At 48.3% G+C, this 26,650-nt stretch overlaps 1 protein-coding gene and 1 long non-coding RNA gene across 6 annotated transcripts in view; one reads left to right on the forward strand and one right to left on the reverse strand.

Annotated features, from left to right (window-relative positions):
* WASL (WASP like actin nucleation promoting factor) overlaps nt 1-4,001 on the reverse strand; it is a 76,154-nt gene extending 72,153 nt beyond the window's left edge. For both annotated transcript variants that reach the window (XM_048836904.2, XM_075124460.1), the window contains exon 1: nt 3,870-4,001. In XM_048836904.2, coding sequence (XP_048692861.1) covers nt 3,870-3,989 — 120 coding nt within the window. In that variant the 5' untranslated portion in view covers nt 3,990-4,001. The remainder of the gene's footprint in view (nt 1-3,869) is intronic.
* Nucleotides 3,084-11,825, forward strand: LOC125637235 (uncharacterized). 4 transcript variants are annotated; one of them, XR_012666559.1, is made up of 3 exons: nt 3,084-3,146; nt 8,404-8,480; nt 8,556-11,825. It is a non-coding gene; the product is annotated as an uncharacterized LOC125637235 (long non-coding RNA). The 4 variants fall into 4 exon arrangements; XR_012666560.1 differs by having other exon boundaries at nt 3,117-3,177; XR_012666558.1 differs by lacking the exon at nt 3,084-3,146 and adding an exon at nt 3,203-3,918.
* Nucleotides 11,826-26,650: the final 14,825 nt, after the last annotated feature.

The following is a 26,650-nucleotide window of genomic DNA, read 5'->3' on the forward strand; positions in this document are numbered from 1 at the left end:
AGCACTCAGAAAGCTGTCTCCCAGAGCTCTGCCACGACTACACAAGCTACGTTAAAGCGCTGTCGCATGTAGATTAGCCCTAAATCTATTACTAATATAAAAGAGTGTTTAGGGTGACGCTGACGTTCCCTACCAGCAATGCATCCCATACCTCTTAGTTTGATTTTACTAGCTGTGTAAACAGGTCCAAGTAACAGTAATAGCTTGAAGTCTGACAGAACATCCAGTACAACGTATTAGTGAGCTAAACTGGTAAAAACAGACTAGTGACATATGTCCCATCCAGACTTGGACCTGAACGCAAACTCATGTGCACAGTCAATCCAGTCTAAATCCAAGTTATTTCAGATCTCAAGAAGTTAGGTTAACTTGTCATAGTGAGAAATACTTGATTGTCTGCAGAAAATGGCAAGTGCTCACCAACTAGAAAAGTGAAGAAATACCATGTATGTTACAGAGAAGAAAGCATGCATCAGCACAGCACACAACTTTAAATACTCTGACGTTGAAGCCTGTCAGGTCACTAGTACTCTAGCGTCTGCCTTATGTTTTACCTGTCATATAGATGCATAGCACAGCAATTTGCGAGGATGATACAGGAGGAGACAGCGTTAAGGATGATGGTTGTGGAATACTGGATGGTCCTAATGCCCCCAGAGCACTACACTCAAGGTATCTGAAGACTCTAATCCAGAAGATTCCATAGGCAGACTTTAGTTACAGGTCCCTACAACAATAATTAAGGTGTACCTAATTGCAGACTGGAGTGTGCTGTGTGGTCAGTAGAGCTAGCTGGGAATTTTTAGATGAAACGTTTTTTTCATCAGAAAATGCTGATTTGTCAAAACCAAAATTCTGTGGAAATGTATTGTTTTGACAAATTTTTTGTCAAAAATGTCTTGCAGATAGATCCAGGATGGTATTTCTGGTCACAACCAGCAAAAAACATGCACACAGAGCCTAATGGTTAGGGAACTCAATTGGGTGTGGGAAACCCAGGTTCAGGTGCCTGCTCTGCCTAATTTAGAGCAGGAGGCCCATATTCAAGACTATTATCCCAGGTCAGTGCCCTAACCACTGGCCTCTTGGCTATTCCAGGGTGGAGTCTGATTTTTTTCTACAAAAAAAATTTAGGCCTAGTTTTCATTCTGATACAGAACAAAAACAAATGCTGAAACCTCAATTGTTTTTTCAAAATGTAACTCCTGTTTTCTAGGCAGTCCTACTACTCAGACCATAATAAAAGCATAATCTTTCTTGAATTCCTAAAATCTTCAACCAAATTAAACAACAAGATTCAGAGTATGCCACAAATATGAACAGAATCTAAGAAAAGATGGGATAAATCCAGTGTTGTTTGGCCACCATGGTTTACAAAGTCAACCCAGAAGAGCTGCCATCGGCACTGACATCCTGAGACCGTCAAATAACTACCTGTGTTTCACAAAAAGAAAAGGAGTACTTGTGGCACCTTAGAGACTAACCAATTTATTTGAGCATAAGCTTTGTTTCTTCACTGTTTCTTCACTTCCACAGTATGCATCCGATGAAGTGAGCTGTAGCTCACGAAAGCTTATGCTCAAATAAATTGGTTAGTCTCTAAGGTGCCACAAGTACTCCTTTTCTTTTTGCAAATACAGACTAACACGGCTGTTACTCTGAAACCTACCTGTGTTTCAGTTTGTCTGCAAAATGTGAATAGTGGTGATTACCTCAGAAGTTGCTTAATTCATCAGTGTTTATGAGTTCTGAGTGCCTCAGAGAAAGCATTATAGGAGAGCAAAGTATTAAATCTCAATGATTAGAGTACCAGATCAGACAAAAACTGTTAGCTTGGCTAGAAAGTCTTAGATGTAGTAGAATGGCATGTAAACAAACAATTCTCCCCCAGGAAGTATCTCTTTTTTTGTTTTTAAAGAGTAATTCGTATTTTTTTTTAAGCCAAGCCACTAAGTTTTCTTCTGTAATCAAGCATATATGAATTCACTGACCTGATCAAATCTTATTTCTAGACCTCCAAAACATGTTTAAGCATAATTTACTATAGTGCAATTTAGTGAGTAGCTCAAGTAGTTGGGTGAAGCTGGCCCTAAATTTACCCTCAAAATCTTCTCATCTTTCCTATTCCTTTTCATGCTTTATGACAACACATTTTGAACCATCTAAACACCTAGAATAAGGTAATAGTAATTTAATTACTATAATATAATTTTATGTAGTCTGCCTGCATGCAAATATTGCATACTTCCAGTTCAATCACCATATTTCCCATACTTCCCTTACAATTTAGAAATTAGTCAGTTTGATCAGACCTCACTTAAAATATGTAACCTTTGTGACTTCTGCTAAGACTTGTGCATGATACACTATTTAAAAATAAGTATTACATTATAATATAAACCATACATACAATAAAATATAATATAAATTATAAAAATATTAGGTGCCTATTACTGATGTTCTAGGCACATGACAAAGAATAGCATCAAGTCAATGTACCACACTATGCTGTAGCCTATCAAGGAGTTTTATACCAGATTAACAAGGGCTGATTCTGAAAATCTTCAAAAATTATGAGGAGTATTCCATAGATCTGATTCCTCTTTGCCAAAGATCTGAACAGTAATTTTTCCATTTTTGCAGCCCCAAAGCAGCTTATCCTCTACCTTTAGAATACAAGATGTCATTTAAGAAACCTGAAACTAATTAAGGTGGCTAGAACCAGGTATACGAATGGCTTTTAAAATCTTTTTATTGTATTTTTGGATGAACGCAGCAATGGAGTTACTGCATCGGCAAGTCTGAATCCATTGTTCGGGCTAACAAATTCATGTGAACAGACGAGCTAAAAACAAGTTAGACCCAACTCTGCTAACAGTTTTCCTGTAGCTTTATGAATTCAGCTTTGTCCTACTGCAGGTGCAATCTGGCCAGATTTGTTCAACCTTGTCAACTAATTAAACTTTTCTACCGGAAGCTGCAATAGCTCTATTGTTGACTAGCTCCCATACCAAGTCAGAGATTAGCTGCACTGCATACTGGGCAAGCCCTCATCACACATACCTACAGAAGTACTCAGCAGCAGGTAGAGGGGAGGAGGAACTGAGCTGCCCACAGCATTCGGAGACCAGCGGTTGGAAAAGCAGGTCTGAGCAGATCTGCACCACCCAGGCCAGTGTAATTAATACCCCTGCCCCACTCCCATAATGACATTCCCAGCTCCTCAGCAGTTGAAGTCCCTAAATCTGGCCCAACTCCCGAGTCCTCCAGAACCAGTAGGCGTAGACGCTGGCTCCATTGCGCATGGCAGCATCCCAGGAGCCAACAGGGGGGGGAGAGGGCGAGGCCTGGCGGAGAATTTCGGGGAAACGAGCCCTCCGTGCTCTGCTCGGGGGAAGCAGAGCAGCGGCGTTTCCTACTTCAAGAGCCCAGGGAGAGGCAAAGAAGCGCCCAGTCACCTGCGCCCTAGGAGGCGGCGGCCCCTCTCCCCAGCTTCATTCATTCCTCACGCCCCTTCCCGCTGCTCTCCCCGCGAGAGGCAGGAAACCCCCTGAGCAGGGCACCGGGCCGCTCTGGGCGAGACACCAGGCCGCCCAGGGAGCGAGCTGTCCCTGTGCCTCCTCGGGCCAGCGCCCTGGGACACGGGGGAGCACCTCGGCCAGGCAGCTGCCCACGGGGCCCGGCGAAAGGCCGCGGCAGGGAACTGCCCCCACCCAGCACAGGCAGCCCACCGGGCAGGGCCGGGCCCCTCTCGGGGTGGATGAATGACCCCGCCCGAGCCCTTGGCCCCCGGCCCTGCGCTCGGCTCCTCCCCAGGGGCTGCCGCCGCTGCCCCGGGCCGCGCTCTGCCCTCGCCGCCCGGGGCTCACCACGCATTTCTTGCCCAGGAAGCCGAAGAGGCTGTCGTTCTCCTGCGGGGTGAGGAGCAGCGAGCCCACGTTGCAGACCCTCCGCGGCGGCGGGGGCTGCTGTTGCTGGCTGTTGCTCATGGCCGGGGCCGGCCGCCGGGGCTCCGCGGTGCCCTCGCCTCTCGCCGTCCGCGTCCCTTGGCCCAGCGGCCTCACAGCGGCCGCATCGCGGAGTCTCCTCTCCTCGGGGGGCAGCTGGCGGCGCCCGGCAGCCCAGCGGCGGGGCGGGGCAGCACCGGCTCCCGCGGCCCGATCGCCCCCACCCGCTCGGACCAGCACTAAACTTCCAACTTCGCCCCGGCTCCCACGGCCGCACAATCCAACATGGCAGCGGGGGCGGGCGAGACCACACGGCACCGGAGCGAGAGGGGAGGCCGGGACTTGCGCCGCTGCCGCCGCCGCTGCCGCCACACGCTGACGGAGCCCGGCCCCGCCTGCAACCCCTGTGCTGGGCCGCGCCTGGCTGGCGGGGAGCTGGTGCCGCTAGTGAGCGGCGCCGCCCTCACCTTCCCCTTAAATACCTGCCCCGCCGCCTGGTCCGACCTGCTCTGCCTGTGCGGCGGGGCGGGAGCGGCCGGCCGGCCGAGAGGGACCTAGGGCGGTGCCGGGCTCTTGCTTTGGGCACTAAGGCGCTTGCAGGGATGCCAATGGGCTGGGTTGGGCGGGGAGCCTGCTGCGCTGCTAATGCCTGGGTGGGTGCACAGAAAGTGGGGAAGCCTGGGTTGGTAATGGCGGGGCGGGGGGAGCCCGGAGTTGTGAGTGGCCTGTGGGGGCCAAGGGATGGGGGGAGCCTGGTTTGCGAATGGCCTGGGGAGCAAGGGATGGGGGGCTTGGTTGCAGAAGGCATGGGAGAGGGAAATGGTGTGGCGAATGGCTTGGGGGGAGCGGGCAAGAGATGGGGGAGCCTGGGCTGAGAATCACTTGGGGATGAGGAAGCCATATGTTGTGAATGGCCTGGGGGAAAGCCTGGGTTGCAAATGGCCTGGGGATGAGGAAGCCCTGGGTTGTGAATGGCTGGGGGGAGGGGCCAAGGGATGAAGGAACCGGGATTGTGAATGATCTGCGGGGAGGGGTTAGGGGATGGTGGAACCTGATTGCAAATGGCCTGGGGGGCAGGGGATGGGGAAAGCCTGGGTTGCAAATGCCCCCGGGGTGTCAAGGGATGGGGAGGTGCCTGGGTTGCAAATGGCCTGGGAGGGTATGTGGTGTGGGAACCTGGGTTGCTGATGACTTCTGCCACTTCTTCTAATGAAGCTCTGTATTAGCTCTCTGCTATAGAAATATCCTTATGTTGGTTCTAATCTGCAATGTGACAGTTGCAGGTAACATTCACACACAGGTTTGGGGCCTGATTTGGCAACTGTCTCTGAAGTCAACAATTGCTGCGGATGTTCAGCTTCTCTGTAAATCAAACCCAGGGTGCCTGATTTTGCTCCCACTGATGCCAATAGCATGCACAACAACAACAGCAAAAACCCAACAACTCCAAGGAGCAAGGGAGAGAGATTTGATCCTTAAGTCCCATTAAAATTAACTGGAGTGTGATTGATACATTTTCTTAGTTGTAAACTATTTTCATTATCTATAATTGGTGTATGACTTTTCAAGGAGGTTTTACTTTATGGAGTATTTGAAGGGGTATTGGTTTTGAGTGAAAGGGAGAAAGGGAACATTAGATAGAAATAAAAAATTTAATGCAAGGTAATTTTGTAGTGACCTGTAACTTAAAAATTCTATGAATTTTTTTCTTTCATTGTAGGAAAATTCTCTTTCCAGCATACATCTGGCAAATTTTCAAGCCAATCTAATTTCCCAAACCAAAGTTGTAGTGTGGGTAAAATAGGATTTTACTGGGAAATGTATACAACCCTAAATGTAGAGAGGCTATTACAACTCTATAATAAATCACACATGTGGAGGGCAGGAAGTAGGATAATGGGATGTTAGACTCTGAAACACAGGCCCTTTGAGGCAAAGGAACTTTCCTCTTAGCTAGTACTAATGGCTTATTTCCTTCACTTCACACTGACTCAACAGACATTCTAGGCTTCAGAGTGATGCAGACAGGTGATCCTGGAATTTTATTATATAAATACTGCAGTTCCTCATCCCTCTTCTGTGTAAGCTTATGCACCCTCTGGACACATGCTGAGAGAAACATTTTAGTGGAAGCCCCTTATTAGAACATTGGCAGCATTACATTGACTGAAAATATACACAAATGATCAGACATGGAAATACTTTACAAGCTACTGCAGCTGTTTTTGTCTTACAAATAGTGCACTATTTTGTAGCCAATAGCTACTGTAGATAAATTTATAAACCTGGCTTTACTGCTGGTCAGACCATGTACTGGGAATTTGACAAACCTCCGGCCATTAAAACCTGGGCAGATTCATCTTTTGTATTGTCCCTTGTTCACCCTGACTGTTGTCACATTTTCCCCGCTTCCTATTGACTGTTCCTCACTTCCTGTATTTCTTCCATCCATTCCCACACCCGAGCGTCCTGGGCTACTGGCATTATTTCTTCCCCTGTCCAGCAATCATTCCGAACTGTTAGAGAACCTTCAAATTCCAATATTCCACTTCTGTTATTATAGGGTCCTCACCCAAAGGATCTTGCTTACTCTTTTAATTGTAGTAGATAGGTGGGGAGAAGTGACTATCATTGTGTGAATCCCATTATTTATGCAAAATGCTCTTCTGTTCCTGCAGCATTGTCATAGTACTGGGATAGAAAATATCAATAATTGGCCAGGGAATCACTTTTTTGTCTCTTGTAATGGCATTTGCAGCACCAACAACAAAGAGCTGCTGTTTCCCAGTCCCAAATAAATCTCCTCCTGCTAGGTCACCAACCAGAATTATGAGCTACTGTTTTAAGAGGTTGCAAGGCTCCTGAGAAAAGCTCTTAGGGGGATTGCTGTTTTATATATTGCCCAGGTGGGCTTCTGAACCTTAGATTTTTTTTCCTGAAAAGTTCTATTCCTGTTTCTCCTGGGCTTTGTTCTGGATTTCTCCCTTGTCCTCTTAAGATTCAAGCTGAGTGGGTCACTGGTGACAGTGACTACAACTCTGTCACTATTTGTGGGAACTGGTGGCTGTTCTTAGAGTCATGCAAATGTATTTGTTTTTTGAACCTACTTATAAAAGTGCCCATCACATAACACCATGACATACATTCTTCAATATGAGCAAGTTCAGTTATTTTTGTAGGCCTATTTTATAAATGTGAAATTTTACTAATTTTTTATTTCTTGTTAGTGGACTTACCTTTGTAAACAAAACGTATCTATTAATATCTTGATTGTGGTAAGGTATAGCTTGACTTAGTAAAGCATTTGACATAGTCCCACATGACATTCTTGTAGGCAAATTAGGGAAATATGGTGTGGATGACATTACTATAGGGTGGGTGCACAACTGGTTGGAAGACTGTACTCAAAGAATAGTTATCAATGGTTTACTATCAAACTGGGAGGGTGTATCTAGTGGGGTTCATCAGGGATCAGTCTTATATTCTAAGTTCCCTGTAAGCCTATTAAGCACCGTGCAGGCACTCAGGGAACCTGCCTTTCTCCTGACTTGTTGTGGCTGGGAGAAAGGCACCCCTTCTCTGGCCCCAACCTAACCCGGCCCCCGGCCCAAACCCGGCCCCTGCCCAGACCTGATGGGGGAAGGGTGCCTATCCTGCCGCCCTGCACCCCCACCTCCTCCCGGATCTGCTACGGCAGGGAGAGGCACCTCTCCCCACAGCCCAGCTGCTGCTGTGAGGAGAGAGAGCTCGGGGGAATCCTCTCTCCCTGCCATAGCCCCAGGGCAGCCTGCACCCCAAACCCCTCATCTGTGGCCCCACCCCAGAGCCTGCACTCCCAGTCAGAGCCTTAACTCCCACCCCAACCCAACCCTCTTCCCCAGCCCTGAGCCCCTTCCCACACTCCAAACCCCGTCGGCCCCACCCCCACCACATGAATTTTCTTATGTGCACCAATATGGAGGTCACACATCACCTCCATATTGGTGCACTTAACAAAATTCATTCCTCACATGTGTGGGAAAAATTAGAGGGAACACTGCTTATATCCAGTTGTTAACCTGAAACTCAGAGTAAATACGCCAGCTACAATTCTGGTTTCAGCAGCAGGATGTTTTCACCCCTCAGGATCTATCACCTGGGGTTAGATAGAAGTTGGTGCGCCTCCCACCTCCCTTGTGTGGTGTAGTGGACAAAAGAGATAGAGGATTTTTCCAAAACAACAACAACAGATTTATTTAAGGGCAATAACAACAGGAACAGAAAAAAATCATGAACCATAACCAAATAACAAGTGAGTTGTGGTTTAACAGAGGTGAGTATAAAACTTAGGCCCGAACTAACCAAAACCTTTGCAACAACTAAACAAAAGACAACAAAAGAATACCCCAAGATACTTTGCTGTCTCTAGGTTTTCTTAACCAACAGGAATGAGGTTAAGATGCATTTGTCTTCACAGGTGATCCACGGGCTCATGGGATGTGGAAGCTGAAGTAATGGGACCTGAAGGTGAGAGCCCTCAGACTAGTCCCAAAGGTAAGATGTTGGAACTCAGGAACACGATGTTTAATGTAAATGACTAGATGTTATTAGTCTTTAATTTCTTTACAGCTGCTGGTGACCGCACAAAAAAGACTGCACCTTGACTGTCTCTATAACAGACACCCCCCAAGCAATGGTTGCTCAGACTAATTTAATTTAATTTTTTTAAAGACGCACACGACAAAGTTCTAAGGTAAGTAGCTCTACAGGAGCCAGTTGGAACTAAGTAGGACAAGTAGTAATGGGCTTAATTTGCACCAAGGAAGATTTAGGTATTAGAAAAAACACGCTCTAACTAAAAGGGTAGTTAAGATCTAGAATAGTCTTCCAAGAAGTATCCTCATCATTGGAAGTTTTTGAGAAAAACTTGGACAAACACCTGTCAGGGATGGTCTAGGTTTACTTGGTCCTGTCACAGTGCAGAGGGCTGGATTTGATGACTTCTCAGGATCCATTCCAGCCCTATATTTCTATGATTCTATGAATTCTGGTTATTAATTTGCACAAAATCTTTTATGACTTGTCATTGGTTGTGAATTAAATGTCAGAATTAATCTGAAATTATAAATAAAATTAAAGAAAACACAGAGAATAGAGGTGGAGAAGCCTGTTTAATATTAAAATCAGTCTCCCTGCATTGCATTGTCTCATAGATAGGGCCCTACCAAATTCACACCATGAAAAACACATCACAGACCACGAAATCTGGTCTCCCCCATGAAATCTGGTCTTTTGCATACTTTTACTCTATACTATAAAAGTACCCTATACTATAGGGTAAAAATATACAAAATTACACTGCATTTCTAACACTGGGGATCCCGACCCAAAAGGGGTTCATAAGGCTATGGGGGGGGGGGGAAGGTCACAGTATTGCCACCCTTACTTTTGTGCTGCTGCTAACGGCAGTGCTGCTTTCAGAGCTGGGCAGCCGGCCAGCGGCCACTGCTCTCCGACCACCCAGCTCTGAAGGCAGCACAGAATTAAAGATGGCAATACCGTGACCCGCGTACAATAGCCTTGCAACTCCCGTTTGGGTCAGGACCCCCAGTTTGAGAAACACGGACTCTTAAGGGCTTTACATGTTTATATTTTGCTGTTGTAAAATACCATTCATGTTCGTTACAACAATGTGAAATTTAAGATTTAAATATCTGAAACCGTGAAATTGAAGATTTTTAAAATGCTATGACCGTGAAATTTACAAAAATAGACTGTGAATTTGGTAGGGACCTACTCATAGAATATTTTGAATGCTTTGTCAAGTCTAGTTTTAAATGCCTAAAGTGACTTCCATTACATCCCTTTGGAAACTCATTGAGGATTTTTTTTTATTGAGCCAAATTTCCTTTCACTTTGTTTTTTCCCATTACTCTAATGATAAAGTGAACTTTATCAAAATGTGTTAAAGCCCTACATGACTGTGTAATTTTTTTAAAACAGGAATTCAAGATAACTGCTACACGTGGCAGAGTAATGTTTTTTAATTTTTCCAGCAGACCAAGAGATAAGTGATTTGGCCACAAGAACAAATAAAATCAAAGGCCAGTGCAGATCTTAATATAAATGTCTTTTTGTTCAGATCTCACATTTTCAGATCTCAGAGAAGATAGAATCTAAGTGACACAACATATGAAGAGCAAGAACATCATAGTTGCTGCCACATAAATATAATTGGTGGAGACCTGAAGTGAGAATGTATGATTATTGTAGCCACATTGAAAGAGGACATCAATGGTATAGTAAAAAAAAATGGGAGAGTGTAAGGGGGACCATGTTTCCCTCATCGTCCTTGTGGAGGATGTTACTCCATTTCCTCCAAAACCACTTGTGGTAACCAAGAAAAAACTCCAGTTGTGGTTGAAGATGCGGTTTGAGCTGTGACAACAAACACTTCTCTTTTTAGGAAAACAGCATTGTTTTTCCCCCCCAAGAGAGACTTTGTCTGACAGAGCTAGTTGTTCAAATGGCTATTGAATCAATGAGGAATAGATGTGTATATAGTTATTTTACTGTCAGGAGATTAATTCATTCACTCATTTACTCTCTGGGTACTGAACCTTTAAATATATGAGGAAATGCCAGCTTGTTGCAGAAGCAACTCTGAAGTATCTACTATTTTATTGTTCCATTCAGATATAATCACTGTATTCTTTTTCCCATGGAGACTTTATTTTCTCTTTCTTTCTTTCTTTCTTTCTTTGAAATAAAAGTTGGTAGATTGTGGTATGCAGGTTTCACTCTTAACTGAAATTATGCCAGAGAAAGTTCTGTCACAGAAAGACATGAAACAACCATACAGCCTTAACATAGGTACTAATTATGTTTTACTTTAATTAGTCAGTAAAGCCACTGATAATTCTCTGAGAGTACTGGACTGGGTTACTATTAACAGGAAGCATCTCTTTTTGAACACTGACAGATCTGCCGACCACATGGAAGTGCACCCTAGCCACCAGAGTATCCCGACTGAAGTCTGAGACTCTGTGTGTTAGGACAATAGGGTTTTTCATTACCTTTCATTAACACTGCTGGGGTGCCAGCTGGAGCTGTGTTTTAATTGTGCCTGCTGTTCATTTCTTCCTGCTTACTGTATCTTTTGTATATACTTTTAAACCTTGATCTGTTTATTTTCAGATAAAGAAGGAAGAATGTCCATGTTTGTACCCATTCCAGTTTGCTCAGCAGAAGACAGCACCAACTTAGTTTTAGCTATAGAGCCAGAAGATTTCACTGACTTGGAATGTACTAGTGAAGAATAAACCTAGTGGTGATACTGATTTGACCCTAGAATCACTAAGGGGCAAATCCAGCCCACTTCTCCATAGCAAAGAAGAGTCCATGTGCAGTCCCTGAGTGGCATGGAACCTTGTCCTGCATGAGCCCCCTGTTCAGTGATAAGGAGAGGTAACACCAGATTTTCTGGCAAGGAACCTCCTATCTCTGCTCCTACACCCTTCCTGCATAGGAGCTGCACAAGTGTCCTGGCCATTGGGCTGCAGTAACCTTTGTGGAGCAGTTCAACAGCTGCTCTACAGAGTGGAGGGAAGTATTTTTCTTTCCCTGCCCCACCACACATCAGCACACCACCACAGGATTTTTTGGACAGTTGGCGTATTGTTTGTATTTTGAGCTTATTTTGTTTAGCTGATTCATACCTTGGCGGAAGTGTGATTTCTGATTTTAAACCTGGAAACAATCAATAACTATGTGCTTGATTGTATATATTTATTTTGATTTATATTCACATCTGTGAAAAAGGGCACCTATTCCATACATCTGATGAAGTGAGCTGTAGCTCACGAAAGCTCATGCTCAAATAAATTGGTTAGTCTCTAAGGTGCCACAAGTACTCCTTTTCTTATTCCTGTCTATAAGTTTGACAATTCTTAAATAATACAGAAATGAAAAAGAACGTCCTGTAAATCCCTCTTCAGCCTCTAATCAGCATATTTACAGTAACCAACAACCCCACAGCAAAACTTTGGCATATTGCCATTTAATTTTCTAGATAGGCCTCACAATCCCTCAAACTGATTGTCACACCGTCTGGAGTGGCGTATGACTGGGAGTGCCTACCTCAGGGCAGTCTGTCCGAACAGGAGAGACACCCCAAGCTGGTGATATGTTCTATAATTAGATTTCACCAAGCCAGAAACAAATATGAACTCCTTGATCAAGCTAATAGGCTTACCATGGAGTCACAGACAGACCCCTAAGACTCTCCGGTCTATCTTGCCACCCAAACAATCTGGACTTAGTGATAAATGGTCACTTTCACAAAAAAAAAAATCTCACAAATTGTAGGTTGCTTCCAGTTCCAAGAGACCAGGCACTTACCACAGATCAATTGGTACCCTAGATCTTACACCACAGACAATACTATAGCCAATCCTGTGTGGCAAAGTTCCTGCTCTACCTTGGTGGGTCTTGTGCTTATTGATGGATTTGCTCTCCTTGGAGCTTCACGGCAACCCTCAGCTTGGCCGTTTTTCTGAACCCACAGTCCTCCTGTGTCTGACCAGGAGTTGGGAGGATTTGGTAGAAACCTGGCCCGCCCCCTACTCCGGGTTCCAGCCCAGGGCCCTGTGGAATGCAGCTGTCTCGAGTGCCTCCTGGAAGAGCTGTGCGACAGCTGCAACTCTCTGGGCTACTTCCCCATGGCCTCCACCCAACACCTTCTTTATCCTCACCATAGGACCTTCCTCCTGGTGACTGATCATGCTTGTACACCTCAGTCCTCCAACAGTCCGCGTTCTCACTCTCAGCTCCTAGTGCCTCTTGCTCCCAACTCCTCACACTCCTCTTATCACTTGCTCTGGCATTTCTGGAATGCTGCTGCTGTAAAAAAGAAAGCCCGGAACAGACAGAGAAAAAGCCATCCACCGGAGGAACACCGCCTGGGAAATCTACAAATCGCAGTGGAGGGGGCCTAAGACTGAGTAACTTTCGAACTGTGCTCTTGACTGTGTCTTAATCGTGTAGGAACACAGGGGGTGTGGCACGGAGCTACCCCCCGATCCATCTGTGTCCTCCCAACCCCCACACTATGATCTTCACCCCCCCACACTCCACCACCGCACTCCACCGTCTTTGCTGGCTGTCTAACATCTGCCTCTGGACTCAGCTGCTCGCCCTGATTCCACTGCGTGGGCCAAAAGCACCAGCCAACCAAACAGGACTCTCTGGACAAGCGTACGGTGGTTCATGTGCCCCTTCCCCCGAATTGTCCACCCCACAGCTTGTCCCTTTCTACCTGACCCCAACTCCTGTTAACCACCTGCCACCGCCCCCCCGCTGGGGCATCGGCAATGGAGGGCACCGGGGTGACCTCCGCCGCTGCCATGCCCATCGCCTCCCCAGACTCTAGGGAAGCCCCACAGCCGGTGGGAAAGGCCAGGGCAAGAAGAAGGGGAAGGGCCCCGCTAAAACCACGGGGCCCTCCATGGCAGGGACCACCCCCACTGCTGCGGTCCTGCCACCGACCACGGTGTCCTTCCCCGCTGCCCCCTCCACCAGCTCTGCGGGTGTCCCTTCCTCAGCCCCCAGGACGTACGCCCGGGTGGCGGCAGCCCCCCTGCCTGCCGCCTCGTCATCTCTCCCGCCCACCGCCTCCGCCACCATCAATAGCGGCCGGGGCCCCTTTCCCACCATGACAAGGAAGCACGGTGTCCAATGCCTCCTGGTGCCCGCCTCGCCCCATGTGAAGACCTACGTGTGGGCATTGGCAAGGGTGGTGGGGCCCTCGGCCATTGGGGCGGCCTCCAAAATGTACGGGAAGGTCGTCTTCTTCTTAGCATCGGAGGCTGCCGCCCAGGAAGCGGTGGAGAGGGGCCTGGCAGTGGAGGGGGGTGTTTGTCCCCCTAGAGCCGCTGGAGGACCTGGGCGTCCTCCTGGTCCTGACCTCTCTCCCTCCTTTTCTCCCCAATGTTGCCCTGCTACCCACCCTTTCCACCCTGGGGAAACCTGTTTCTGTTATCAGCCCTCTCCCATTGGGCTTCAAGGACCCCATCCTCCGTCACATCTTTTCCTTCCGCCGGCAAGTGCAACTTTTACTGCCGTCAGTGGCGCATGACGGAGTGGCACTCGAAGCGTCCTTCCTAGTCCCCACCAGGGGGCCCGTTACCGGGTGTACTTCTCCACGGGGGAAGCCCGGTGCTACATCTGCCGGGTGTCGGGGCATGTCCGGGGGGACTCCCCCCTAGCCTGGCAAGGAGGGGCACCTGGGATCCCTGAGACCCGGCAGGACATCGGCCCCGTCATTGCCGATGCCCCTGGCCGCCCGGTATCCGAACCCGCCCCCCCCCCTCTTCGGACTACCGCTACTCCCGCTCAGGCCCAAAGGGCACCTCCCCTACAATGCCCAGACGAGTGGGAGAGCCCCGCCCTCGCTGCTGACAATCTAGCAGGGCCTATGGAGGAGGGTGTGGCAGAGATACCACCAGCATGGGAGAGAGCCTGCCCCAGGGAGAATCCTCCCTCCCTTATGCTACCCCACCGTTCCCCCCCCAAGTCCCTGAGCCATCGCCTTTACCCTCTGACACGACCCCTGCTAACCAGCCCCCAGATGATGCCATGGAGGGCTGGGCCCTAGTCCAGGGGAAGCGAGGCAAGCGGAAGGCTCGAGCTCCGCCACATCTACCTGAGGCGGAGGCCCCCCGTAAGACCAGGAAGGAGGGCACCGATGCCGAGGCTTCCGCTTTGCCCACGAGTGCGTCCCACCCACCGGTGTCAGCCAGGAAAGACACGGCAGCACCCACCGGAAGGTAGTGTCTCCCCTCCAAGGGAGACCCTCCCCTCCAAGACCCTTGAGGAAGCCCCTTCTGTCCTGACGCTACCCAAAGCCCCCGTGAACCTGGAGGCAACCGTCGTGGCGGCTGCCAGTGGGGAGAACCCTGGGGCAGCGGAAAGTGTCCTCTCCTCCATGTTCAAGGAGATCGAGGCCTTAGATTTGACCCTGGTCGCCCAGGGAGAGGACGACCTTTTGCCAGCAAATCTCGATCTGGGCGATCTCACTCCACCCCTCTTTTCCCCATGCTCCCTCCCCTTAACTGCTGCTTCTGCTCCCACCTCCGAGGAGCCCCTGACTCCTCCACTGACCTGGCCACTGATGGCATTCTGCTGACGACCACCGAGCCTGCTCAGGTGACAGCTGGCGCCATGCGGCTGGGACACGAGTCGCCAGGGGAACCCCCCGTTGGTGCGGAGTAATCGATTTTCTTCCCGGTCAGGGGCCCTACAGAAGATAATCCACTTCCTGATGCTGTGGCCGCTAAATCCACCACAGAGCGCGCACCCAGTGTCACTGAGAGCTCCCTCCCTACCCCCTTAACCCTTGAGCTTGATCAGGAGGCGCCACCATCCAGCTGCTTGCCTCCCAAAACCCAGAACCTCGCCTCTGCCCCTGCCCCTGCCCCTACCCCATCCAATTTACCTCCTGCAATGTCATTGCCCCACCAGGGCTGTTTCCTTCCCTTTCCCAACCGATGACCCCCAGGGAGCAGCCTTTGTGTTCTCCTGCCCCGACTCATTAGGAGCTGCTATTTTCCCTCCGCCGCCCCCTATCGCCCCAGAGCTTGAGGCGGGCCTAGAAGCTCCAGCCCATCAGGCACCCTGTCGGGGGTCTGCACCCTGCTTGTCCGTTTTAGTGGACCACGGGGCTGCACCAAGGGTCCTGCCGGGGAACAACCGGGAAACCATAATCCCACCCGCCCATGAGCTGCGAGGAGAGCTGCGGAAGTTTTTAGAGGATGTCTGTGGCTCCCGTAACAAGGTACAGCTTGTTCTCCAGCGATGGGGGGACTTTTCTCAAATCCTTCGGGCCACAAGGGCTCTCATGGGGGCAAGTAAAGGGACGGGGAAGCAGGATGCCACGGCCTACTGGCGGGTCCACGTCTTCCGTGAATAATTACTCACCTACGGGATGGGTCATGGACTGTTGCGCGGCCCGCTGGGAGATGCAAGCATCCCTGCCGGTGAGGATCCCCCCCGGCCCTTCCCATGACACCTCTCACCATCGCAACGTTGAACACCCGGGGTTGTAGGATGGCTCTCCACAGGTCCCAGGTGCTCTCCTTCTGGAGGGAGGGTACTCTGTGGTTTTCCTGCAGGAGACCCATACAGATCCAACCGCCAAAGACAGTTGGTGGCTGGAGTGGTGGGACATGGTCTACTTTAGCCATGCCACGGTTCAACAGGCTGGAGTGGCAACCCTGTTCTCCCCCGACCTACGGCCCGAAGAAGAAGGGGGCTAGGGGTCGCCAAGGCCGTGCCGGGTTGCCTGCTGCATCTCTGGGTCCATATGGAGGGGCTCGTGGTTAACCTCATTAACGTCTATGCCCCGACATCGGATCCGGAGCGGCTGCAATTCTACATGCAGGCATCCGCCTTCCTCGGCACCTTAGATTCTCACGAGTGCCTGGTCCTGGGAGGGGATTTTAATACCACCCTCGAGGAGCAGGACCGCTCGGGGACCGAGCAGAGCCCAGCCGCTGCGGACACCCTCCGGGAAATAGTCGAACATCACTCCCTAGTGGACATCTGGCATGACCACCACCCGGATGACACTTCCACGTTCACCTTTGTCCGGGTGGAGGCCCATCGGTTGAGCCACTCCTGGTTGGACCGCATTTATTTATCACGCTTCCATCTCTCACGAGCCCACTCCTCCAGCATTCGGTTGGCCCCATTTTCTGACCATCATCTAGCCACCATGACAGCCTCCCTCTGTGCGGAGAGGCCGGGGCCAACCTATTGGCATTTTAACAACAGTCTGTTGGAGGATTTCTTTGTGACGTCCTTCCGGAAATTCTGGCTGGCCTGGCGAGGGCAGCGGCATGCCTTTCCCTCAGCATGGCGATGGTGGGACCTGGGGAAGGTGCGCGCCCGGCTTTTCTGTCGCGACTACACCCGGGGCACCAGCCAACGGAGAAATGCGGTGATAGAGCAGTTGGAACGGGAGGTCTTAGAGCTGGAGAGGCATCTGGCTGCCAGCCCCGAGGACCCGCTCCTCTGCGGAGCATGCCGGGAGAAGTGGGAGGAGCTCCGGGCCCTCGAGGACCATTGGGCCCGGGGCGCCTTTGTTCGATCCCGCATCCGCCTCCTTCGGGAGATGGATCAGGGCTCCTGGTTCTTCTATGCCCTGGAGAAAATGAAGGGGGTCAAGAAACACGTCACCTGCCTCCTGGCAGAAGACGGCTCCCCCTTCACGGAATTGGCAGAGATGTGCGGGAGGGCCTGAGCCTTCTATGCAAGTCTTTTCTTCCCGGATCCGACCGACCCTGGCACTTGCTCTGGGAGGAGCTCCCTACGGTCAGCGTGAGCGACCGAGACCAGCTAGAGTTGTCTCTCACTCTGGCCGAGTTCTCGGAAGCCCTCCATCGTATGCCCACTAATAAGTCTCCAGGCATGGACGGGCTGACCGTGGAGTTCTACTGCGTGTTTTGGGACGTCCTCGGCCCAGACCTAGTCACCGTCTGGGCCGAGTCTCTGCAGAGCGGGGTCCTCCCTCTTTCGTGCAGGCAAGCTGTGCTTGCCTTATTGCCGAAGAAGGGGGACCTCCGCGATTTATGAAATTGGCGTCCCATCTCGCTCCTCAGCACGGACTATAAAATTGTAGCGAAAGCAGTCTCGCTGCGGCTAGGGTCTGTGCTGGTGGATGTGATCCACCCAGACCAGACCAACACCGTCCCAGACCGCAGTATCTTTGATAACCTATTTCTGGTTCGGGACCTTTTAGAACTCGGGCGTAGAGACGGTCTGTCGTTCACCCTCTTGTCCCTAGATCAGGAGAAGGAGTTCGATAGGGTGGACCACGCGTACCTCCTGAACACTCTGCGAGCATTTGGCTTTGGACCCCAGTTTGTGGGTTTTCTCCGGGTGCTGTACGCCTCCGCAGAGTGTCTGGTTAAGCTCAATTGGACCCTGACTGAACCGGTCAGCTTTGGGCGAGGAGTACGGCAGAGGTGCCCCCTCTCGGGCCAGCTGTACGCTCTGGCGATCAAGCCCTTCCTCTGCCTCCTCTGCAGGAGGTTGACAGGGTTGGTGCTGCGGAAGCTGGAGCTGCGGCTGGTCCTGTTGGCGTACGCTGATGACATGCTCCTCATGGTCCAGGACTCGGGCGACGTGGCGCGGGTGGAGGCTTGCCAGGCCATCTATTCGGCAGCCTCCTCTGCCCGGGTCAACTGGGTCAAGAGCTCTGGCTTGGCGGTAGGAGACTGGCGGCAGGCAAGCTCCCTCCCACCCGCGCTTCAGACCATCTGGTGGAGCGCGGGTCCGCTGCTCTACCTCGGCGTTTACCTTTCTGCCATGCATCCCTCTCCGCCGGAGAACTGGGAAAATTTAGAGGGTGGGGTGATAGAGCGGCTCCGGAAATGGACGGGACTACTCTGATGTCTCTCCCTTTGTGGGAGAGCGCTGGTGCTTAATCAACTAGTCCTGTCCAAGCTCTGATACTGGCTCAACACCCTGGTCCCGGCCCCGAGTTTCCTGACCAACCTCTGGACATCGATTCTGAGGTTCTTTTGGTCAGGAATGCACTGGGCCCCTGTAGGGGTTCTTCATCTACCCCTGAAGGAAGGAGGACAGGGCCTGAAGTGTCTGCACACTCAGGTCTGCATCTTCCACCTCCAGGCCCTACAGAGGCTCCTTTGTGGTGCAGGCAGTTTGGCATGGAGCATACTGGCGCACGCCATCCTGCGCCGCATCCGAGGGCTCCGACATGACCGGCAGCTCTTTTATCTCTGTCCGGGAGGTCTTCTGCGAGACCTCTCCGGGCTGCCGGTCTTCTACCAGGACCTCCTCCGGACTTGGAAACGGTTTTTAACGACCAGGTCCATGGCGGCCACCGAGGGGGCAGATCTCCTCGCGGAGCCCCTGCTACACAGCCCCCAGCTCCGTCTGCAGGTGACGGAGTCCCACTCGGTGCACCAGAGCTTGATCCTGGCAGAAGTCACAAGAGTCGGAGACCTCCTGGACTACGACCGGGGAGACTGGCTGGATCCCCTGACGCTCGCTCGGCGCATGGGGCTCTCCAGACCTCGTACCCCCGGCGCGTACTTCAGGAGGTGAAGGCTGCTTTGCCGCCCGCTGCTAGAGCTTACCTCGATCAGGTCCTGCTCGAGGGCACTCCCCGCCCACCCTCTACCCCAGGCCCGCCGGACCTTTTATTGGGCCCCTTCCCCGTAGACCCAATTGACCCCCTCAGCCCTTTACGGCAGCCGGTATGCTTGAACTGCAGCCGGTATGCTTCCAAACCGCGCCAAGGAAACATCTATACATGCTCGTGCTCCACACCCTTCACACCCTCACCCTAGTGTCCCGCCCCGACACAAAGTGGCGAGACCTTCTGCCACCTTTAGAGGGTGAGCAACCCCGGTGGGCCAGCCTATATTCCACCTTGGTGTTAGGATATAGATATTCAGGCCTGTCTGTAAAGGCCTATACTCTAAGAATTTAGGTGTATTCTTATCACTTGGCTAGTTCTAGAGGTATAAAAGAAAGAAATCACTGTCTGCCGGTGTAAGGGCCTTCTCTTACTGTGACAGTCTGTGGCCCTGTGCTTAGGCTCAGGCCTTTGGCTAAGCAGCAGAGGCAGCCATAAGCTGGGAAGCGAACGGTCACATCCTCACATTCCAAACTAGTCACACTGAAATAAGGTGCTATTCGGCTGTTAGGAATACAATCCTGTCCTGATAGTTCCTATCACCTCCAGAGAAAGGGAAGTGCCTAGAAAATGTAAAAGGAAACTTAGTTTGATAGCATCCTGTCTGGCAAGAACTTACTTATCCATAGCTGGGATGTGAAATCCTCACTTCTGTATTGTCTTGTCATTATAGTTCCCACTTTGCTGTTGTTTGTCTGTATAATCTCTGTCTGGTTCTGTGATTGTTCCTATCTGCTGTATAATTAATTTTGCTGGGTGTAAACTAATTAAGGTGGTGGGATATAATTGGTTACATAATCATGTTACAATATGTTAGGATTGGTTAGTTAAATTTCAGGAAAATGATTGGTTAAGGTATAGCTAAGCAGAACTCAAGTTTTACTATATAATCTGTAGTCAATGAGGAAGTGACTGGGTGTGGGTGGGGGTGGGCATGTGGGTGTGTGAGATGGGAACAGGGAATGGGGGTAAGACAATTGGAATCATGTTTTGCTAAAGGGGGAAATGGGAACAGGGAATGGGAGTAAGGAAGTTGGAATCATGTTTGGCTAAGGGTAGGAATGGGAACAGGGACACAGCTGTAAGGCTCTGTGGTGTCAGAGCTGGGAAGGAGGATACTAAGGAAGGAAACTGGAATCATGCTTGCTAGAAGTTCACCCCAATAAACATCGAATTGTTTGCACCTTTGGACTTTGGGTATTGTTGCTCTCTGTTCATGTGAGAAGGACCAGGGAAGTAAGTGGGTGAAGGAATAAGCCCTCTAACACTTGGTTCCGAGGCCCGTCGTGGACATCAGTTGGCGGCTCCTTCACGGAGCTGTGAACACGGTCACGTACTTGGCGCGGTTCAACCCATCCCGGATACTTGTCCCTTTTGTGGTGTGAGGGAAACCCTGGCACACGTATATTTGGAGTGCACCAGGGTGCAGCCCCTGTTCCAGCTTCTCACAAATCTTTTATTATGTTTTTGGTTGCATTTTTCCCCTCACCTTTTTATTTTTGCACTCCCCATCCGTGGCCTCACAAAGTTGCGGGATCTCCTAGTTCTCCTCCTGGCCCTGGCTAAAATGGCCATCTGTAAAACCAGAGAGAGGAGGTTGGCTGATGGAGTTTCCTGTGACTATGGGGCCGTTTTCCAATCCTCGGTCCATTCACGTATCCGGGCGGAGTTCCTCTGGGCGGCGTCCACCGACTCCCTTGATGCTTTTGAGGAGCGGTGGGCGCTGTCCGAGGCTCTCTGCTCGGTGTCCCCGTCCGGCTCCCTTTGTTTTGACCCTTTGATTGGGGGAGAGAGTAAGGGACCCCAGCCCCAGCCATTGCTGCTGCGGACACCACCACCTTAGAGGGGGCCTTTCACACGTGGGTGCACGTGCAGCCCCCCCCCCCCCCGGGTTGTCCACCCCACAGCCTGCCCCTTTTGTTGAGTACTTTTAGAGGAGGGAATTGTTGGTGACACTGGGGCGTGGCGCCAGGTAACTCGAGGGGGTGGCAGACCTTGAGAGTCGATGAAGCCCCCTCGCTCTGGACCACCAGGTAACTCGGAAGGGTGGAAGACCACGAGAGTCGAGAAAGCCCCCCGCTCTGGGCCCAGGCAAGCTTGAACACTTCCCTCCCCTGAAGCTAATGAGAAAACAATTGTGATTGGTTGCAGTGTTACACATTGCATATGCTGTTGTTTTGTTTTGTAAGTGTGTTATGCAAATAAAAAATAAATTACTCTCCTATAGCCATCTGGCCTGACCCTTTCACACCTGTAATAAACTCTCTAAAGGTTTATTAACCAGGAAAAAGAAATGAGAGTTATTTAGAGGTTGAAGCAAGCAAACTTACAGACACAAATGAGTTATCTCAATCCTAAGAGTGACAGAATTGTAGAGGCAAAGAGTCCTGTGGCACCTTATAGACTAACAGATGTATTGGAGCATAAACTTTCATGGGTGAATACCCACTTTGTCGGATGCCTGTTGTAGAATTGTAGTGTTATGTCAATTCAATTCATAGTGGACCCAGGGGTAACTCCTGAGGATCTCTGCCTGAATTTAAAGTCTCTGGTCATGTCAGTGCGAAAACAGCCAAGAGAGATGGAAAATTTTCCTGCAATTTTGTTTTATTTCGTTTACTTCCAAGTCCCCAGAATAAACTTCCTTGCACATAGCATTTCCAAGGTGCATTAACCAATTGTTTGTATTGTGACATTCGTTCATGGCCCATCAGATTTTGATAGCCCTTTTGGGTGGGCAAGGGAGGGATGGAGATGGGGACGATTCCTGTGCTGGGTTCACAAATTCAGAGCAAATATTTTCAAAGTTATAAAGCAAAACTGACATACTTATTGCAAGGGCCCTACCAAATTCATGGCCGTGAAAAATGTGTCATGAACCGTGAAATCTGGAATCCACTGTGAAATCTGGTCTTTTTGCACTTTCACGCTATACTATACAGATTTCATAGGGGAGACTCTTCTTCCTGTAACTCGGGGTCCTGACACAAAAGGGGATTAAGGGAGGGGGGTTGCAAGGTTATTTTAGGGGAGCTGTGATCTTGCCACCCTTACTTCTGCGCTGCCTTCAGAGCTCGGTGGCCAGAAAGCGACAGCTGCTGGCCAGGTGCCCAGCTTTGAAGGCGGCACTGCCAGCAGCAGCGCAGAAGTAAGGGTGGCAGTGGGCAGCTGGAGAGTGGCAGCTGTTGGCCGAGGGCCCAGCTCTGCAGGCAGCATCACAGAAGTAAGAGTCGCAATACCATTCCATGCCATCCTTACTTCTCTGCTGCTGCTGATGGTGGCACTACCTTCAGAGCTGGGCTCCTGGCCAGCAGCTGCCACTGTTCGGCTACCCAGTTCTGAAGGCAACGCCACCATCAGCAGCAGAGAAGTAAGGGTGGCAATACCATGACCCCCCCCCCAATAATTTTGTGCCCCTCACTTTCCCTGTGAAATTTCATATTTAAATATCTGAAATCATGGAATTTATTATTTTTAAAATTCTAGGACTGGGAAATTGACCAAAATGGACCGTGAATTTTATAGGGCCCTACTTATTGCATAGAGTACTGACATTGCAAGTGAGATTAGTGCATGCAGCAATTTACTAGCATTTCATAGAGTCTAAACACAAAATACATCCTGATAAGACTAATACCTGTTTTGAGCAAAACTAACAAATAGGTGAACTGGTCTGCTCTCTAGCTATGAGTTTGCTAGTTCTTAGCTAATGCGTGCTATCTTGGCAAGAGCTGGCACCTGGTTTGCCAATGTCACACTAATAGTATAAAAGATTTCATTAACAACTAAAAGCTCCCACTGGATTTGAAATGTGGATTCTCTTTTGTAATGTCACCAACCTCCTCACCCCAACCTGCCTCTCTCTTAACCAGGAAGGAACATGTTGGGGGAGAGAGTAGTATAATCTTCATGTTCTTTCAAACTTCAGCCCTTCTGCTGAGACTACTAAGTATGATGTGCAAACCGTCCATTAAGGACTGATTCAATATCACTAGTTAATTCACATAGGCCTCTGAACAGCTGTCAAATGGTAATGACGGTCAGTCAGTAAGTATCACCCCCTGGGTTGGATCCTCATAGTTGACTTGGTGGGTATCATTCATTACAATAACTATAGTTCTTTTTGATGTTTATCTTAAGAAAAATGGCAGTTTTCAGCCCTGAATGTGACATAAGTTCACCTGAACTGTTGATAAAATATCAGAAAAATAAATATTATTTAGCTCAAACATTTTTGTAAGGGTTTTTAATAACCTTCTAATATGGCCAGATTTGCATTAACTTCTATGCTGTATTTTCCAAGAGACTGGATAAAATGTTCACATCCATATTTAGGAGAGAAAATTTTCCTATAGAACATACAGTTTCCTGTGTCTTTGTTTTTGTAGAAAAAAGAGAATTTGTTTAACAAATATGGCAGCTTGTCATCTGTGGAAAAAGAAAAAGTAAACACAATATCTACCTTGAAAAGAGAGATGAAAGTGATATATAAGAAAATCACTTGCAAAATGTTATGCTGACTGCTAGGTACTGGGGATGAGTGGCTGGGAGGCTAGAAGATCAACAATCAGTCTTGTTATTACACAAAGTCTGAGTGAGTCTGACAAATCTGCATTTTCTAAAGACTTGTTTAGATTCCAAAAGAAAGAAGATTCTTAATTAAAGAAGATTATACAATTATTTTAAGATCTTATGAATGTCTAGAAGAATGTTAATACAAGCAGCCAAATTATTCTAACTAGTGTTTTCATAGCTACCCTATCACTACACTTGATTAACTAGTCTCCCCTATTATAAACAATTGTTATGAAATGACACATAAAAATGAGGATGTGGTATGCAGATGCCCACTTAACATGCTTGCCAATTAATTCAAAACAATATGAAGGAGGTGGAAAAGTTGGGGCTTTTTTATTTTCTAGCAACTGTCTAGCTACTTGGTCTTATTGTTATTTATTATTTGCATTACAGTAGTGTCCAGAGGTCACAAACAATCACATACGAGAGCCAAGGTTCATCCCAAAAAGCCTTAAATATTACACTTGCTGTAGATGAACATCCACTGTGATCTTCCTATTAAAATGTTAAAACTTTTCAAGTGTGCTTGTAATTCAGTAATCATGGGTGCTCAAGTTGGACAGACTAGTCATCTAGCTTCTCTCTTTCTCTTCGTCCCTCTCCCAAAAATTGGCGAATGAATGTTACACAACTTTTGTACTGTGGTGAAAGTCTCTATTTTTAGGGTGTCAGAATTCATAAAACCCTTGTCTTAGTAACTTCAAATCTGACAGAAATTCTAACTCAGGGCCAGATATACTAATTTTGAGTTGATATGACGGTTTTATGGATTTTAGAAGAGTGTCAGAATTGGATTTATAATGGAAACTTACCTGGAACATTTGCAATGGCGTGTTTGCTGCTACTCCATAATATGCACATTGAGCTTACTTATTCAATGATGTTCTGTGTCCTTGGATTTTTCCACGTGTATAATAGATAACACCAAGTCCGCTGACTTAGAATATTTTTTAATTCGTTAGACTAAAACAAGCAGTTGCTTGGAGACTAGAAACATAAAACACAGACAATGAGGCTATCTGGGAAAACATCAATGCTGCTATATTGCCTTTTCATAGAGGTCAGGGCAATGAGCCAGAGGGAGGTTTGGTAGACAAATAGGAAACCCAGAAGAGAACCAGTTTGTCAGCATTTACAGCTGATTACCTTGAGAATAATTTTCCTTAAGTATAGACTGTGTTGCATTTGTTTAGGAGGAGTATGTTTGTTCAATAAACCTCCTAAAAACTAAGTCTAGATTCTATGTGGTGTGGAATCATTTGCTCAAAACTGATGAACTAAGGGTTAATGGGATTTTTAACTATGTCAGTTAGTTTGTCCCTGGACTTGATGGGGAGTGAAAAGAGCCTGTTACTACAAGAACAAGGAGTATTCTGAGCTGAATACTCCTAGATATGAGAAGGCAACTTGCTAACATTTCTCACATAAGACAAAAGAGTCCTTATCATAGTTGTATATGTTGGGAAAGGTATTCTTAGGTTTGTGACTGCCAAATATTTTTATTCACAAAGTAGCAGAGAAGGAACGAGGAGAGACTTAAATTCAAATAGAGACTGAAGTTAGAAATAAAAGGAAGTCAGAAGGGAAAAAAAGTAACATGAGTGAGAATGTGAGGTGGAGTAAAAGGTGTAGCCGTACACTTAGCTAAAGTAGATGGTTATATCACCAAAAGGAAATACCAGGTGTAAACATTTAGTCTGGGAAATAGAAACATTTGTCCAAGAATTTAGTTAGCTAAGACTGAGAACTGGTAACTTGGTAGATATATGAGAGAGAGGATCACTCTTAAGTTAAAGAGAAAGACATTTCTATACCTTAAGAGGATGATTTCGGATATGTGAGTGTTGTCCACTGATTCCTGCTGGTTCCAGTGACCAAAAACAAAGTGTCTCAGACCATTAACTGAGAAATTGAATATTAACAGAAGAAGAAAGTTGGAAGCCCTGTGTCTCTAGCCAGCTGCCATTTGCCTTGTGCCATTGACTGCCAGCTGGAGAGCCAAAATACTGCCAACACAAAATACACTCATGAGCTTTGAGTGTGGAACTTTGCTGGAATAAAGATATTTGTTTCAAATGTTAATGTCAAGCTAAGATTTATTTGTTAGAATGCACATGACTTTGGTCATATTCTCATCTGCATAGATGCTGTGTCTGGCATAGATGTGGTAGGAGGCAAATGTCATGCCATCTTTATGCCACATTCCCACCCAACAATTTTGCTGTCAGACAGGGGCTCAGTTGTCCATTGATGTAATTTAGAGACAGCTCAAGACACCTTTAAATTATGTCCAGCTGTACTGGGCCTCAAGGAGTAGTTTTGACAGCCTAGGGTCACTGGAATGGAGCAGTGTTACATTCATGCCTTCCTTTTCCCGGGCCATGTCCATATGCTAGGACAGGGCTACAAAAGAGGGCATTACATCAGCTCTATGCCATCTGGGGACCTTCTTCACGCGAGAGAGTAGCTCCTTTGCTGACTGGGGCAAAGCAGGTAGAATGCAAGCAAGGGACAAGGATCTGGCCCACAAATTCAAAAGCTGTAATCTGCAGTTTTCTGCAGAGAAGATAAAAATCATAACATTTACACTGAAAAAGGTATCTGCTGAAATAAATGATAACTCACTCATCACGTTACTTGGATGTACCTAAACATTTGCCTCCTGAACTCTGTTTGCTTTATATGATAATGTTTTCATTTATTCAAAGCATAATGCAATTCATTATCTGCAGTTTGATTAATTTTTCAGTGAAATGAATGAGCTGCCTTACTCACTATATCCTAATGTTATTTACCCTTTTGATTTCTTGTTGTTTGAAGGGTAGTAATAAAAACGGTCTCTGATTTACCAAACGGGAGAAGTCCAGAGTCCCCTGTCTTAAATTATGTGGATGACTCAGTGATTTTGGGTCTCCTGGAGAAA

This window comes from Caretta caretta, chromosome 1 (genome assembly GCF_965140235.1).
Source record: "Caretta caretta isolate rCarCar2 chromosome 1, rCarCar1.hap1, whole genome shotgun sequence".
Taxonomy (NCBI): domain Eukaryota; kingdom Metazoa; phylum Chordata; order Testudines; family Cheloniidae; genus Caretta; species Caretta caretta.